The following is an 18,617-nucleotide window of genomic DNA, read 5'->3' as shown; positions in this document are numbered from 1 at the left end:
ATATGTTAGAAACAAAAGCGAGAAATTACGAAGCAAGAGATAACGTACCAGCTAAGTAAAAGTCTTAAAAGAAAGAGGATTGAGAAGTGGTCATTGGAGTAGCCCAGATATATAAAGAACACCTACAAATAAATAAGAAAAATAAAATAGATAAAACAAATAAAGGATATCTGAATAGATATTTTACAGAAAAGCGGACACGTGGCTAATACGCTTGAGATATTTAACTTCATTAAGTAACCTGAGAAATAAATATCCAAAGCCACAATGAGACACCATTTTATACCTATTCAGTTGTCAAAAAGTAGGCATTCTGACAAATGCCAAGTGTTAGAAAGTGACATTGTCAAAGGGAGTATCAGTTGTTACAACTTTGAAATGTATTTATTATCTTTCAATGTTGATCATTAGAATAACTTAAAACCCAATAATTCCATTTCCAAATATATCCACAAGAGGCATTTGAGCACATATGTACCAGAAGACATGCAAGAGTGTTCATAGCTACACTTTTTACAATAGCTCCAAAATGAAAGCAACCAAAATGGTTATTGATAGGAGAATGGATAAGTTGTGGTTCATTCACACAATGGAAAAGTATATAGCAATGAAAATTAAATGCTTTCTTAAGTTAAAAAAATACCTAAACAATATCATATCTAAGCATTATGTGTATATATTATAGATATTATAGATATTTTATATCTATAATATATATAAGCAAGGGAATGATAAACACAAAATGTAGTCTAGTGGTGAAACTCTGGAAAAATAGGCTAAAGGATCAGTTGAGAAGGAGCACAGAGAAAGACTACGTCAGCTGTTCTCAAACGTTAGCATGCATTGGAACCCCCTGGAAGGCTTGTTAAAACACAGATTGCTGCTCCTGACCCCTGAGTTTCTGATTTAGTAGGTCTGCGGTTGGTCTCAGAAGTTTCATTTCTAATAAGTTTCCAGGTGGTAGTGATGCTGCTGGTCTGCAAATCACAGTAAGAGTTATTAGTAATATTCTAAATTAGGGGTTGGCAAACTATCAAATCCGGCCCATTGCCCATTTTTGTATGGCCCATGAGCTAAGAATGGTTTTTACGTTTTTCAACAGTTGAAAAAGATCAAAAGAAGAATAATATTTTGTGACATATTATATGCTAGAGTTGAAGATGCAACAGAAAACATGTAGCCCACAAAGCCAAAAATATTTACTCTCTGGCCCTTTACAGGAAAAGTTTGCCAACTCCTGTTCTAAAGTATAAGTGCAGATTTATGGGTATTTATACTATTTTAAAATAATGAGTTAATCATTAAAATAAAACTGGGTCATGTGTGAACCAATAATGATGGTTTATCAAGAAACAAGAATTTTGTTTATTCCAATTCTGTGCATCTGAAGTGTACAAAAAAAAATTTTTTTAAAAATACTTATCAGGTTAGTCTGAAATGACTTCTTAGAATTGGGGAGACTGGACCACAAGTATTGGTGGCATTCATAGATTGAGCAGAGGATTTCCTGGGAAACCAAACAGCTTGAGCAGAGAAAGGCTCAGTGGTTGCAGAGAACAACAGTGTTTGTCTTGAGCAGAGCAGAGGAGTTTTTTGTGAGAAAAGTGGGTGGGTTTGTGGGTGGGATGGGTGTGGGTGAAGGAAAAGGAAGGCTAGAAGAATGGGAAACTTAGGCTAAGGCAACTAAATACGCCCAAAGTTAATAGAGCATTAACTGGTGGAGGCCACGTAGTAACCTGGTAGGCTTTACTACACACTGTCAACTTCAACCATGTGTAAAGTCAACTTAAATTATTGAACATAGCACAGTGTAGAACATTCATTAGGCAAATGTAGCATGGATTATAAGAACAGTATTTCTTTCATTAGCAAAAGACCATAGAAACGTTTATTGTTCTTCTAGCTATAAAGGTAATAAATGATCACACGACAGAAAATCGTGGAAAAATAAGGAAAAGCACAAAAAAAGAGAAGAAAAATCTCCTGAAATGCTACTATGCAGAGATAACCAAGGCTAACATTTGGCGTATATTGTCCCAATGTCTGTTTTAGTCCCACTCTCTGTGTTTGTCTATTTTCTTCTTTTTTTTTAACAAAGATGGCACCATAGAGTTGACATTGTTCTTTGAATGGCTTTTTAATTTTTTTAGCTTAACAGCATGTAGCAACATGATCCAGATAACTAAATGTTGTTTTTTATTGCCATTTTTAAGACATAGAATACCTACATATCAATTCGACAAAATATTTAATTCTCAGTGGTTGAACATTTGGACGGATTCTACCATTTTGACGGGGGGGGGGGGGCTACTTTTAAAATGCTAAAGAAAACCCTTATAATGAAATGTTTACAAATATCCATGCTATTTGCCTGGGTACAAATTCCAAAAGTCAAAGAGTAGGAAATTAATTTTTTTATTGTGGTAACATTGGTTTATAACATTATATAAATTTCCAGTGTGCATCATTATATTTCAATTTCTGTGGAGACTACCTCATGTTCACCACCCAAGACTAATTACCGTCCACCACCATAGGCGTGTGCCTTGTCACCCCATTTGCCCTCCTCCCTCTCCTATTCCCTTTTGGTAACCACCAATCTAATCTCTATATGTGTGTGTTTCTTTGTTGCTTTTGTTTTTATCTTCTACTTATAAGTGAAATCATACAGTTCTTGACTTTCTCTATCTGACTTATTTTGCTTAGCATAATACCCTCAAGGTCCATCCATGTTGTTACAAATGGCACAATTTTGTCTTTTTTTATGGCTGAGTAGTATCACATTGTATATATATATATATATATATACACACACACACACCAGATCTTCTTTATCTATTGGTCCTTTGAGGAGCACTTAGGTTGTTTCCAAGTCTTGGCTATTGTGAATAATACTGTGATGAACATAGGGGTGCATAAATCTCTTTGAATTGTTGATTTCATGTGCTTTGGATAAATACCCAGTAGTGGGATAGCTGGATCATATGGTATTTCTGTTGTTAATTTTTTGAGAAATCTCCATACTGTTGCACCAGTTTGCATTCCCACCAGCAGTGTATAAGGGTTCCCTTTTCTCCACATCCTCTCCAACACTTGTTTTTTCTTGTCTTGTTAATTTAGCCGTTTTGATGGGTGTGAGATCATACTCCATTGTAGTTCCTATTTGCATTTCCCTAATAATTAGTGATATGGAACATCTTTTCATGTGCCTACTGGCCATCTGTATACCTTCTTTGGAAAAAATGTCTGTTCAGATCCTCTGCCCATTTTTTTTAAAGATCAGCACCTGAGCTAACCTCTGTTGCCAATCTTCCCCTTTTTTTTCCTTCTTCTCCCTGAAGCCCCCCAGTACACACTTGTATATTCTAGTTGCAGGTCCTTCTGGTTGTGCTATGTGGGATGCCAGCTCAGCATGGCTGAATGAGTGATGCCATGTCCATGCCCAGGATCTGAACCAGTGAAACGCTGGGCCACAGAAGCAGAGGGTGCAAACTTAACCACTCGGCCATGGGGCCGGCCCCTCTGCCCATTTTTTGATCAGGTTGTTTGGTTCTTTGTTGTTGAGCTCTATGAATTCTTTATATATTTTAGAAATTAACCCCTTGTTGGATATATGATTTGCAAATATTTTCTCCCAGTTAGTGGGAGAAGTCTTTTCATTAGTTCATGATTTCCTTTGCTGTACAAAAGCTTTTTAGTCTGACATAGTCCTATTTGTTTATTTTTTCTTTTGTTTCTCTTGCCTGAGTAGACACAGTATTCGAAAAGATACTGCTAAGACTGACATCAAAGTGTACTGCCTATATTTTCTTCTAGGAGTGTTACGGTTTCAGACCTTTAATCCATTTTGAGTTAATTTTTGGTATGGTGTAAGATAATGGCCTACTTTCACTCTTTTGCACGTGGCTGTCCTGTTTTCCCAGCATCATTTATTGAAGAGAGTTTCCTTTCTCTATTGTATATTCTTGGCTCCCTTGTTGAAAATTACCATAGATGTGTGGGTTTATTTTTGGGCTCTCTATTCTGTTCTATTGATCTGTGTGTCTGTTTCTGTGCTGTCTTGATTACTATAGGTTTGTAGTATATTTTGAACTAATGGAGTATGATACCTCCAGCTTTGTTCTTTTTTCTTAGGATTTCTTTGGCTATTTGGGCTCTTTCATTGTTCCATATAAATTTTAGGATCGTTTGTCCTATTTCTGTGAAAACTGTCATTGGAACTTTGATAGAGATTACATTGAATCTGTAGATGGCTTTAGGAAGTGTGGAGATTTTAACTACATTAATTCTTCCAATCCATGAGCACAGAATATCTTTCCATTTCTTTGTGTCTTTTATTTCTTTCAGCAATGTTTTATAGTTTTCAGTGTACACTTCTTTGGTTAAATTTACTCCTGGGTATTTTACTCTTTTTGTTGCAATTGTAAATGGAATTGTATTCTTAATTTCTCTTTCTGACATTTCATTGTTAGTGTATAGAAACACAACTGACTTTTGTATGTTGATTTTGTATCCTGCAACTTTACTGTATTCACTTATTATTTCTAATAGTGTTTTAGTGGATTCTTTAGGATTTTGTATATATAAAAACATGTCATCCACAAATAATGACAATTTTACTTCTTCCTTTCCAATTTGGATCCCTTTTATTTCTTTTTCTTGCCTGATTGCTCTGGCTAGGATTTCTAGTGCTATTGTAAATGTGTGGCGAAAGTGAGCATCCTTGTCTGGTTCCTGTTCTTAAAGGGACAGTTTTCAGGTTTTCACCAGTGAGCATGATATTAGCTGTGAATTTGTCATATATGGCCTTTATTATGTTGAGTTACTTTCCTTCCATACCCATTTTATTCAGAGTTTTTATCATAAATGGATGCTGTATCTTGTTGAATGTTTTCTCCACAACTGTTGAGATGATCATGTGATTTTTATTCTTCATTTTATTGATGTGGTGTATCATGTTGATTGATTTGCAGATGTTGAACCATCCCTGCATCCCTGGAATAAATCTTACTTGATCATGGTGTATGATATTTTTAATGTATTGTTGTGTTCTATTTGCTAGTATCTTGTTGAGGATTTTTGCATCTATATTCATCAGTGATATTGGCCTGTAATTTTTTGTGTGTGTGTTGTTCTAGTCTGGTTTGAAAATCAGGATAATGTTGGCTTTGTAGATTGAGTTAGGAAGCTTCCCCTCCTCTTGAAGTCTTCGAAAGAGTTTGAGAAGGATAGGTATTAAGTCTTTGAATGATAGAATTCACTTAGGAAGCCATCTGGTCTTGGACTTTGTTTAGGGGAAGGTTTTTGATTACTGTTTCAATCTCTTTCCTGGTGATTGATCTACTCAAATTTTCTTCTCTTCTCTATCTCAAATTTCTTTTTTCCTGTGAGGAAGATTGACCCTGAGCTGACATCTGTTGCCAATCTTCCTCTTTTTGCTTGAGGAACATTGTCGCTGAGCTAACATCTATGCCAATCTTCCTCTATTTTGTATGTGGGATGCTGCCACAGCATGGCTTGATAAGTGGTGCTGGGTCCATGCCCAGTATCCAAACCTGTGAACTCTGGGCTGCCAAAGCAGAGTGCTGAACTTAACCACCATGCCACCAGGCCAGCCCCTCAAATTTCTTTTTGATTCAGTTTTTGAAGGTTGTATGATTCTAAGAATTTATCCGTTTCTTCTTGATTATCCAATTTGTTGGCAAATAGCTTTTCATAGTATTCTCTTATAATCCTTTATATTTCTGAGGTATCCATTATAATTTCTCCTCTTTCATTTCTGATTTTGTTTATTTGAGCCTTCCCTCTTTTTTCTTGGTGAGTCTAGTTAAAGGTTTGTCAATTTTGTTTATCTTTTCAAAGAACCAACTCTTAGTTTCATTGATTTTTTTTCTATTGTTTTTTCAGTCTCTATTTCATTTCTTTCTGCTCTGATTTTTATTATTTCCTTCCTTCTACTGATTTGGGGCTTGTTTGTTCTTTTTTCCAGTTTCTTTAGGTGCACTATTAGATTGTTTATTTGAAATTTTTCTTGCTTTTGAGGTAAGCCTGTATTGCTATGAACTTCTCTCAGTACTGCTTGTACTATATCCCATAAATTTTGGCATGATGTATTTTCATTTTCATTTGTCACCAAGTACTTTTTGATTTCTCCTTTGATTTCTTCATTGACCCAATTGTTGTTCAGTAGCATTTTGTTTAATCTCTACATATTTGTAATTTTTCCAGTTTTCTTCTTGTAGTTGATTTCTAGTTTCATACTGTTGTGGTTAGAAAAGATGTTTGGTATTAATTTAATCTTCTTAAATTTATTGAGACTTGTTTTATGGCCCAATATGTGATCTATCCTGGAGAATGTTCCATGTACTTTTGAAAGGAATATATATTTTGTAGTTTTTGGACGGAATGTTCTGTATATATCCACTAAGTCCATCTAGTCTAATGCGCCATTTAAGGCCAATGTTTCCTTATTGATCTTCCTTATGGATGATCTATCCATTGATGTAAGTGGAGTGTTAAAGTTCCCTACTATTATTGTGTTACTTGCTATTTCTCCTTTTATGTCTGTTAATAATTGCTTTGTATATTTAGAAGCTCCTGTGCTGGGTGCACAGATATTTACAAGTGTTATGTCCTCTTGTTGGACTGTTCCCTTTATCGTTATGCAATGCCCTTCTTTGTCTCTTGATGCAGTTTTTGTTTTAAGGTCTATTTTGTCTGATACAAATATTGCTACCCCAGCTTTCTTTTCATTGCCACTTGCATGGAGTATCTTTTTCCATCCCTTCACTTTCAGTTTGTGAGTGTTTTTAGGTTTGAAGTGTGTCTTTTATGTGCCACATATATATGGGTCTTGCTTTCTTATCCATTCAGCCACCCAATGTCTTTTGATTGGAGCATTTAATTCATTGACATTTAAAGTAGCTATTGATAAATATGTACTTATTGCCATTTTGTTACTTTTTTCTGGATGTTTTAGTAGTTCTTCTCTGATCTTTTCTTCTCTTGCTCTCTTCCTTTGTGATTTGATATTTTTCTTTAGTATTATGTTTGGATTCTTTTCTCTTAATTTTTTGTGCATTTATAACAAGTTTCTGGTTTGTGATTTCCATGAGGTTTATATATAATAACCTACATAAATAGCAATCTCTATTAAGTTGATGATCTCTTAAGTTTGACTTCTTACTAAAAGCCCTACACTTTTACTCCACTCCTCCCACATTTTATGCTTTTGATATCACATTTAACCTCTTTGTGTGTGTGTGTGTGTGTGTGTCCTTTAACTTCTCATCTTGGAGGTAGATATTTTTAGTACTTTTGTCTTTTGGCTTCATATTGGCTTGTAAGTGGTTGATCTGTTACCTTTACTGTATATTTGCTTTTCTAGTGATTTTTTTCTTTGCTAATTTTCATATTTCTATGTGTGGTCTTTTCTTTTCCACTTAAGTCCCTTTAACATTTCTTGTAAGGCTTATTTATTGATGATAAACTCCTTTAATTTGTACTTGTCTGGGAAACTCTTTATCTCTCCTTCCATTTTGAATGATAACCTTGCCAGGTAGAGTGTACTTGGCTTTAGGGTTTTTTTTCTTTCAGCATTTTGAATATATCGTGCCATATTGGGCCACTCCTTTCTAGCCTGTAAGTTTTCTGCTGAGAAGTCAGCTGATAGCCTTATGGGGTTTCCTTTGTATGTCACATGTTGCATTTCTCTTATAGCTTTTAGGATTCTCTCTTTATCTTTAATTCTTGACATTTTAATTATAACGTGTCTTGATGTAGGCCTCTTTGGATTCATCTTGTTTGATGCTCTCTGTGCTTCTTATACCTGGATGTCTGTTCTTTTACTTAGGTTAGGAAAGTTTTCAGCTATTATTTCTTCAAACAGGTTCTCTGCCCTTTTGTCTCTCTCTTCTCCTTCTGAGACACCTGTAATATGGATGTTAGTGTGCTTGATGTTGTCCCAGAGTTACCTTAGACTGTCCGTGTTCTTTTTAATTATTTTTTCTTTTTTCTGTTCACTTTGGGTGATTTCCTCTACTCTTTTGTCTAGCTCACTGATCCATTCTTCTGCGTCATCTATTCTGCTGTTGATTCCCTCTGGTTAATTTTTCATTTCCATTATTATATTCTTCAGTTCTGATTGGTTGTTTTTTTATATTTTCCAATTCTTTGTTGAATTTCTCACTGTGTTCATCTTTTCTTCTCCCAAGATCAGTGAGCATCCTTATGACTGTTAGTTTGTACTCTTTATCAGGTAGATTGTTTATCTCTTTTTCGTTTAGTTCTTTTTCTGAGAATGTGTCCTGTTCCCTTACTTGGAACATATTCCTTTGTCTCTTCATTTTGCCTCCTTCTCTGTGCTTTTATCTGTGTATGAGTTAGATCAGCTATGTCTCCCAATCTAGGAGATGTGGCCTTATGTAAGGGATGCCTTATGGGGCCTAGCAGTGTGCTTCCTTCTCATCACCAGTTCCAAATGTTCCAAGAGTGTCCCTTGTGTGGGCTACGTGTGCCCTTCTGTTGTGGCAGGGTTGTTCTTGCTGCAGGCACATGGGTTAGGCTAGACTGGGCCCCCTGGCCAGCTGGTTGTAAGACTCAGCCACATGTGGCTGCTACAGTCACTTTAGTCATTTTATTGGGCAGGGGGAGCCCCAGCATGGCTGGCTACAAGGTCTAATAGCACATACCTGCTGCTGTTTTCCTGTTAAGTGAGTAGGCCCCCAGGGTGGCTGGTTGCTAGGCTTAGGAGCTCACAATTACTGTAAGCCTCTGGCCTGCAAGGCTGTTGTCAGCTGTCTCAGGATTGTAGCTTTGTGGGTCCTGCCCCAAGCTTGACAGCACACAATTGTTTCTGGTATTGGAAGGTGAGGCAGATCCCCTATAAGGCTATTTCAGATGGCCAGTGGCACAAGTCTGTTGCAGCTGATCCACCCCACTGCTCACAGGTCCACACACCCCACCAACACACTCCTGTCTGATGTGCATGCCCTGTCCCACCAAGGCAGACCTTCCAGCCCTGCTGTAAATGTCCCACACCCTCCACCTACACAGGCCAACAAATTCCCTGCAGGCTTGCTGGTGGGTGGGACCAGTCCGTAGGGCAGGCTGCCTACCCTGGCTGAGCTGGATTAAATTGGTGGGCAGGGAAAAACTCTGGGCTAACAGGCCAGAGGAAGAAATCCAATGGTGTCTGCCAGCATCTGTGTCAGCACTCATGTACTAGGTCAGAATAATGGCTGTTGCCAGTGTCTCCTCCCTGGGGAGGTGAGCCCAGCCACCTTCTACCTCTCTGAGATGTACTCAGAGCTTATCAGGTGAGTCTCTCCTACCAAAGGACTATGTGCCTTTCTTTCTGGTGATTTTGTGTTGATATCCAGAACGGGCGAATCTGTGTTGGGGCCCTTTGCTTAAGAGCAGACTTTTCTTTCTCTTTTGTTCAGTAGCTTTTCTGGGAGCATTCCCCATTGGTTTTAATAGCCAGCAAAGCCAGGTATTAAGGCACTCATCTTGGTCGTGCTGAATTCAAAGGCATAGCTCTCCCTCTCAGATCCTCTGCTTCTGCAGGAAAAGTTTAACATCTTAAGATTGTTCCTAGCTATGAAGCACCATGGCTTGAATGTGGTTTTTCCCTCAGCAGATGATGTTTCTGCCTCTTCTACCTCTGTCAGTGTTGTTCCCTGTTGTCGGGGCTCTTTTTATCCAGTTTCCAGTTCTCTCTCAGAGATAATTGTTCCACAGGTAGTTGTAGATTTGTTGTGTTCGTGGGAGGAGGTGAGTTCAGAGTCCTATGCCACCATCTTCCCAGCATTCCCTGAAGTTGAACATTTTAAATGCGTTTTGACTGTTTGAATTATTTAGTGAATTTCTCACATTTTTGTTTTTTCTTTTTGATTTGCCAGAGTTCTTTAAATACTGAAAAAATATTGTCTAGTTGCGATAGATGCTGCAAATATTTTTCCCAGTTTGTGCTTTGCCTTTCAAAGTTGTTTGTGATGTCTTTTGATGAACTAAAATATTTAATTTTAAATAGACTTTATTTTTTAGAGCAGTTTTAGCTTTACAGAAAAATTGGCAGAAAGTGTAGAGTTCCCATATACCTTCTCTCCCTGCCCCCACTCCTCCCCTCCCTCCAGTTTCTGCTATTGTTAACATCTTGCATTAGTATGGTACATTTGTTACAATTAATGAACCAATATTGATACATTATTACTAACTAAAGTCCAAAGTTTACATTAGGGTTCACTCTTTGTATGGTACAGTTTTATGAGTTTTGACAAATGTATAATACATGTATCCAACATTTCAGGATCACACAGAATAGTTTCACTCCCATAAAAGTCCCCTGTGCTCCACCTATTCATTCTCCTGCTTTCTCCCAAGTCCCTGAAAACCACTTATCTTTTTATTATCTCTGTAGTTTTGCCTTTTCCATAATGATATATAGTTGGAATCATACTGTGTGTAGCTTTTCTAGACTGGCTTCTTTCACTTAGTAATATACATTTAAGGTTTCTCCATGGCCTTTCATAGCTTGATAGCTCATTTCTTCTTATCACTGAGTAATACTCTATTGTATGGATATACCATGACTTGTTTATCCATTCACCTATTGAAGGACATCTTGATTGCTTCCCATTTGGGGCAATTATAAATAAAGATGCTATAAACATTTGTCTGCAGGCTTTTGTGTGGACATAAGTTTTCAATTCATTTGAGTAAATACCTAAGAGCTCAGCTGCTAGACTATATGGTCAACCTGTGTTTAACTTTATAAGAAACTGCCACAGTCTCTTCCAAAGTGGTAGCTATACGATTTTGCATTCCCACCAGCAGTGAATGAGAGTTCCTGTTGTTCCACATCGTTTCCAGCATTTGGTGTTGTGTTTTGAATTTTGGATGTGGAGTGGTATCTTATTGTTTTAATTTGCAATTTCCTAATGACATATGATATTGAGCATCTTTTCATATCATATGCTTATTTGCCATTTGTATGCCTTCTTTAGTGAATTATCTATTTAGATCTTTTGCCAATTTTGTAGAGTTGTTTATTTTCTTATTGTTGAGTTTTAAGAGTTCTTCGTATATTTTGTATATACGTCTTTTATCAAAAGTATTTGATTTTTATATAGTCAAAATAATTTATTTTCTGGCTTCTGTCTTTGATACCAGTCTTTAAAGCCTTCTCTCCCTTCAGGCTATTAACAGTCACTTGCATTTTCTTTTAGTAATTTTATGATTTCATTTTGAGAAATTTATATCTGGAAGTCTCAAATTTTTCAGAAGAGATGATTTCATTTTTCCCTCCATTTAAATCCACTTAGATATAATTGCATTGCCTACTTTTGACAAACGTGCAATGGAAAATTGGGGACTACTGATGTTCGATGAGTCGTTATTGTTGCTGCAACCAGAGGATCAGCTAACAGAAAAGAAGACTGTCATCTCCTCCATTGTCTCCCATGAGATCGGACATCAGGCATGTGGTAAAATGTTTTCTCTTATTTACATGGAGATATTCTCCAGCTGCTCTACCAAAAATAGCAAAAACAAAAAATGCTGCGGTATACCAAATTTTTAAAACTTATTCAAAAAGTGGGGCAGTGAGTAAAAACAAGGAAGGATGTGTGTAATCAAATCCTCGGTGGATTTGAGCTATTGGGTTTGGATCATAGTGATGAGAACTTGCAGTCCATTCGAGGGTCAGGTATTTACATCCAAAGATTAACTTTTCTCCACAAAGTCCTCTTAAGAAAACGTAAGCCAAGCAGAGCTTTGATGATTTGTTTTCATTCCATCTTAAGATAAGGGATATTGTGGGGTTGACACATGGCCGAGTGGTTAAGTTCACATGCTCCTGCTTCGGCAGCCCAGGGTTTCACCAGTTCCCATCCTGGGTGCGAACCTAGCACCTTGCATCAGGCCATGCTGGGGCAGCATCCCACATAGCAGAACTAGAAGGACCTACCACTAGAAGATACAGCTATGTACTGGGGGACTTTGGGTAGAAGAAGAAGAAGAAGAAAAAGATTGGCAACAGTTGTTAGCCCAGGACCAATCTTCAAAAGAAAAAAAAGATAAGGGATATTGTAAAATGTCACTGAAAGATATCCACACTTCGTCAAGATTGTGATAAACTTGGATTTTTTTTGTTCTTTTTGGAGAGAGGTTAAAAGGATGTAGGCAATATTAGTGTCAGTGAGATGAGCAGTAATTAATCCTTGAGCTGCATCCCAAAAGGCGCTGTAAAGAAGAATTCAGTTCATTAGATCTGTATGCTTTCATGTTGTGACTTCAGAAGTTAAGTTTTTTGATTTGATGGAGATTCTCACATCTGTATTTTGACCTCCACTCCATTAATACAAGTTTGTCAAGAAAGAAATCTCCAAACTGTGAAGTGATCTTCTTCTTGTGTGGGTCCGTAAGAAGTTTTGGGAAAGAGTGATTTATTGGGATTGAATAACACCCTATTACACAGTCAACACACACTTTCACAAGTTTTGAGCAGTCACCCAAAGTGTCATTTTTTGTTAAAGCCTAAGTAACATGTCATTTGGAATATAAGTGCTGTTAGTACAGCACAGTTGTTATAAGAATTTGGTTAAATACCAGGATGTGGATTTGTTGGTTTTGGAAATTATTGTGTTTTTCTTTCCTGATTCAATTCATCATCCATTTGACACTTTCTCTCTGTTAAGCTCAAATAGAAAATAATTATAGCTGGACCACTTAGCAGAACATATGATTATTTGAGTGATTTGTGCATAATGGACATCAAATCATGTTCTTAAAACATCATAACTTCGTACAGCGAAATCCTGACGTAGTCTGTTTAGTGTATAAGATGCTATAATTAGTAGGTGTTAAACAAACATTCAAGACTTCTGCTTTTTTAATTTAACATAAATTTTGGGCGAAGTGGACAGTTTAAGAAATGCTGCTTTAGCTTACCTTATTTTTGAACATCACAGTTTTAAAACAAAAATTACTCTCAATCATTGGCTGGGAAGTAATTACTTCAGAGAAATGCATCACTGATATCTCTTCATGTTAAAACAGCAACATGCTTTTTGGCGTCTTCTTTTCAAGTTTTATTATTGATGGCAAATAAAGTTTAATGATGTCTTTCACCTCACATTTATTTAACATGCAATTACAGTAAATATTACTTAAATTTAAGGGAGCTCTTTTTCTTCCCATCTCCAAAAGTGGTTTGGAAACATGGTTACCATGGCTTGGTGGAACGACCTCTGGCTCAATGAGGGTTTTGCATCTTATTTTGAGTTTGAAATAATTAACCACTTCAATCCTAAATTCCCAAGAGTAAGTATGTCTGTTAAATTTATTTATAATTTTTTCTCCTAATTATAAAAGTAATGCATATTCATTGTTGAAAATATATAATACAGAAAAAAAATGCATGGAATATTAAATTATCTCTAATCCCAGAGATGATCAGTGTTATCTTTTGAAGTGCTTTCTTTTGCCATGCTTTTACTTATTGTAAATATTCATAAAAGTGGGACTTATGCAGAAATATGTAACATCTTTTCTACTTCATATTATATCAAAAGCATTTCCATAAATCATTAAATGATTTTTGAAAACAAGATTTTTAAGATTTTTTAAGAACCTAATGTTTTATTATATCACCTTATAAGGTATGTGTATATTATCTTTCCCTATTGTTAGATTTTAGATTATTTTAACTTATTCCTATCTAAACTAAATTTTAAAGCAGTTAAAATCAGTAGTCTATGACTTTAATGATAAGTAGTATGCTATATTATATAAGTATTGTATATTATATTTTATAAAATAGAGCTGATATTATATGCATATTATAGCTGACATTATGTTCTCCCCTCTGAAGTTCCTATCTCCCATCATCTCTCTTGCTCCGGACTGCTCTGCCTGGTGCTGTTTTCTGGCCCCTGCCTCGTCTCCCCTCCCAAGTGTTTCTAGGGCTCGATTCTTGGCCGCCTCCTCTTCTCCCTACACTCACCCGTTCAAAGAGAGTATTGATATTTGAAATGCTGATTTCCACTAGCCAGATATTCCTTACAGGCCAAATTTATTCACTTTGAAGGAGATTCTAAGATTATGTTCTTTCTATTATATTGGTAGTAAAATTTCCCTTCTTTTATGAAAGGATGGTGATAGGAGAGAGATGATATTTGTCTTGGCCCCACAGAAACTTTAAAAAAAAATGTTTTCCCATCTGTTTATGAAATCAGTTTCTGGGAAGCACTCATGTAGCAGCCTTTTAATGCCCCAGTTTCATGCCGCCCACCCTACCCTTTGCAGACATCCTATCAAACGCCCATCACTCCGCCGTCCAGCTGCTCTGCAGTGCCTCTGCTCTTCCTCCCCTGGATTGGACATTGTTATATAGATCATGGGAATGAAGTATTGACGGGTTAAGTGACTTTCCCAAGGTCATTTGCTTGATGGAGTCAGAACTGTGATTATAACCACATTGTCTGGGTCTAGTCTGATGATGAGGATCACGATGATGATAACAACAGTTGTACTGTATTGGTAACAACAATTTACCATTCACTGTATATTTAGGTCTTAAGTGCCAGGTGGTATGAGTTCTATACATACATCATCTTACTCAATCCTCAAAACAATCATATGAGCATAGTTGTTATTTTTTCCATTTTATAGTTGAGAAACTGAGGCATAGAAGCATTAAGTTTTTTAAGGTCTCACAGTTATTAAACATCAGAGATGAGATTCAATTCCAGGTTTTTCTGTCTGCAAAGCCCATGCCTTTAACCACTGTGCTCTACAGAGAAAACACCTGGCAATGTAATTGTTCTCAAGGAGCTAATGGGGAGTGTGTGTGTGTTCATTATATGACTCTTTTCATATATATAAACTTTATATACATACAGTAAATCTTAGTTGTCTTCAAAAGTCCTTTCCATATACTCTGTACTTACAGAATTGTTTATACCTCTTTTTTATGAAATAGAATCTACACATGGTTGGTGTCTTCTATAACTGATTTTGAATGCATTTGGTTGTATCCCAAATTAACTTTGTGCTTAGAGTCAATTAGGAAAAATTTCCATTCGCATAAAACAATTAGAGTCCCCTCTATGTTCTTAATTGAATAGAATATATTGTTAACGTTAATCAATTACCTCTCAGTGCAACTAAAATGGCTAAGATATTATCACATCTGGGAAAACTTGGTGAAAACATATTATTGGTATTTTTGAAACTAAAACGGTAAGATTAGCCCTTTTTTGTACCATTTAGTTATTTCTTTTTATCATTGGTTTCTTACTCACTCTTTTCTGTGTCTACATTTCTCAATCACTTGTAGAGCTAAGTGAATATAACCCTTGCCAGAAGAGTATCGGATCCTGGCACCTTAGAAAAAGTGCCCCAAGCTTTCTGTTTTAAAAGCTTGAGACCTGTTTCATTGATCTTTGAGAGATCAAGAACTTTGGCTTCCTTTGAACTAGGGAATCAAAGAACCATACGCAGAAACAGAATTCTATTTTTTCTATTTCTTGGTCTAATTTTCAGCTGAAAGTCATTAAAACATGAAATGAATGGGTCATGGTCAAGAATTCAGAATATTAAGAACCAATTGGTTTTTTGGTCTCTGAAGCTCCAGCTCTGACATTGCCACTCACTGAGTCTTCTCTATCTCTCTTCTTCTGCCTGGTCCAGGGAAGCAGCAGAGTTGGGGGAAGGGAAGGGCACATATGGACCTTGCAGCCAGTCAGATCTTGTTCTGTTTTTATGATCATTTTAAGTGGAGGCAAGCAGTTGCACACGTCTGAGCTTTAGTTCCTCATCTGTAAAATAAGTTTCGTGCAGTCATTCAACAGATTATGGAGTATCCACTAGATATCATTGTGACAACTACCATTTACTAAGCACTCGCTGTGTGCTTATAGAGTATTATAGACATTATCTGATTCAACCCTCAGAAGAAGAAGGAGGAGGAGCAAGAGGAGGAGTAAGGAGTGAGAGCGCTGGGAGGGAAAGTGGGGTGGGAGAGAAAGAGGTAATCACAGTCGTGGTTAGCCCTTATGGAGCATGTCCTATTTGCCAGGCACTGTGCTAAGAATTTTATGTAAATTAATTTAGTCCTGATAATAATCCAGTGAAGACAGTGTTCCTTCCCCCATTTTCAGATGGTGAAACTGAGTTTCAGAAAGATAAATTTCGTTGCCTTTTATGAGTCACACAACCCCTAAGAGGCTTCAGGTAGGATTCAGACTCAGGCAACTTGAGTCCAAAGCCTGTGCTTTTAACCACAGTGACATTCCACACAAATTTATTATAATAAATACAGTTGTATTTCTTAGGATAATAATCGATTTAACAGAAATCAGTCTTGTTCTCTGGGAGATCTCACAGCTTGCAGGAAGAAAGGGATGGTGAGTGCACAGTCTCACTTTATCCAATCACTAAATGCAGTGACTAGATAAGTTATTTTAGAAAAGCTAACATCACTTTAAGTTGTGTTTCTCTCTGGCAGAACAGCAACAGCCTGGGACAAGCATCACCTTATGTGAAGCCCAGAGTAGAAAGACCTCACGGATGTTGAGGAAGAAGTGTTTGCCTCGTTCATCACGATTACCTTGTGTGATTCGATAATACCGAGAAGGTTATGTAAAATCTTATTCCAGGCAGGTAGAAGAGAGACAGACAATCCATTCTAGGGGCAAAAACCCCACAAAATATGGAAAAGGCTATGTGTACAAAAATGTTCATTAAAACATTGTTTATAATAGCAAATAACTGGAAGCAACTTAAATGCCTAACTAATAGGGAAATGATAAAGTCAATTATGGTCCACTGACCTGATGGGGTATTATGCAGCTATGCATTTATTTATGTTAATGTTTTACTTTTGCAAAAGTTACATCTGCTGTACTTTGAAAAGAAGAAGATCATCTTTGATTTGGCCATCTTGTGTAATCACTATTAAGTTTTTGTTTATTTCCTTCCAATTTATATGTGTTTCATTTATAATGCAACAGCCATTATTAAGAATAGTTAAGAAGATGAGATAGCAAAATTTTTAAGTGAATGCTATAATTAGTAAATGAGCAGGTGTAGAGGAGGAAGAACTCTTCCTCTACCCTCTAGATTCTTCTGGCTGACCTAAGAATTAAATTGACATGAGACGGAATAACAGGAGAAAATCAAACAAATTTAATAACATGTATACATGGAAGAAACTCAGGAAAACTGAGTAGTTCACCAAAATGGCTGAAATCACCACCTTAAATACCATCTGTAGCTAAAGACAAGGGAGGGTGTTGGGGGTAGTGGTTTGAGACTTCAAAGAAGAGGAAGGCCATTCACGTGGAGATGGAAAAGCAAGTGTTTGGTAAACAAATGTTTGCTGGGCCATGGCCTTGCTAAGTGCCTTTCTGGCTACCACATCTAGAGTCATCTGTGATGATAGCTCCTTCCTGAGACAGGCCTTCTATTTTAAATTCTTTGAAACGGTTAGGTGGAAGGTCAAAGATTTTTTGTTCTTTTTTTTTTGAGTCTTTTGTTCTTAAAAATAATCAAGCCAAAGAGACACATTTTGGGGTGGCAAATTCTATCCCCTCCACAGGATAAAAAGTTTTTACAACTGTGAGAAATAAATAAATGCATAGGAAAAAAGATTGGAAAGAACTGTACTAACATTCTAATGGTCATTATTGTAGGGGGTATTTTCTCTATTTTCTTCATGGTGCTTATATGACACATGGGTCAAAAGTGAGACACTACCAAGAACTCTTGAGTATTAAACTAGTAAAGGCCATACTTAAGAAGATCAGACTTATGCAGATGTCTCCTCTAAATCCTTGCTACTCAAATTGTGATTCTTGAACTAGCAACATCAGCATCATGTGGCAGTTTATTAGGAATATAAGCCCCAACCCAGACCAAATGAATTAGAATATGACTTTGACAAAATCACCAGGCAATCCTTATTCACATTAAAGTTTAACATGCATTGCTCTAGATGACAGACGTTCTCATTTTTGGAAGAGCAGAGTTTGATAGTAGCCTAATCAATGGCAATAATAAATCTAAACATAATGTGCTCATAGGAGAAGGTTGATTGGAACATTGGCAAATGGAAGCTGGGGAGAATTTGAAAGTTTACCTGACACTGTTGAGGGTTGAGAGAGTCACTTGGGGACCCCAGAGAGAATCACTAGGGAGTTGAGGCTTCATGTGGATTATCAGGGGCTCGCCCAACTCTGCAGAGTATGAATGAGCTGTCCCTGAAGCTTCTCCACTGCCCTTTCTTTGACTCCCATCCCACACACCTCTTGGCTATCCTTTGGTTTTCCTTCCAGCATTTCTTCAGAAAGAAAGGGCCCTTGTTGTGTGTCTGAGAGAGACAGTCTTTTGGAGAGTCCTGTACTTCTCATCAAAATATAATCAATTGCCTTCTCTTAATCCATGAACTATAAACTGTAGTATCCAGTCTGTGGATTTATTTCCAGTTACAAATTATTTTATCAGCATCCTTGTGAATTTGTAAATCTGGCATGCTTTTGCTTCATACATGCCCATATAAGAGACATTGATCAATTTTAAAGGGTTACTAATGAAATTCTGGAGGATTAAAACTG

The 18,617-nt window shown here is 36.8% G+C and overlaps 1 protein-coding gene across 5 annotated transcripts in view; it reads left to right on the top strand.

The window, feature by feature from the left end:
- Positions 1–18,617, top strand: part of LVRN (laeverin) — an 81,585-nt gene that overhangs the window by 32,338 nt on the left and 30,630 nt on the right. For 4 of the 5 annotated variants that reach the window (XM_070517556.1, XM_070517555.1, XM_070517557.1 and 1 more), the window contains exons 5-6: positions 11,325–11,486; positions 13,181–13,323. In XM_070517556.1, the coding sequence (XP_070373657.1) occupies positions 11,325–11,486; positions 13,181–13,323 (305 nt within the window). The remainder of the gene's footprint in view (positions 1–11,324; positions 11,487–13,180; positions 13,324–18,617) is intronic. The other variant, XM_014841706.3, reaches the window with a different exon arrangement.

Source organism: Equus asinus, chromosome 9, assembly GCF_041296235.1.
Source record: "Equus asinus isolate D_3611 breed Donkey chromosome 9, EquAss-T2T_v2, whole genome shotgun sequence".
NCBI classification, from domain to species: Eukaryota; Metazoa; Chordata; class Mammalia; order Perissodactyla; family Equidae; genus Equus; species Equus asinus.
The sequence above is the reverse complement of the archived record's forward strand: the minus strand, read 5'-3'. Positions and strand labels throughout refer to the sequence as shown.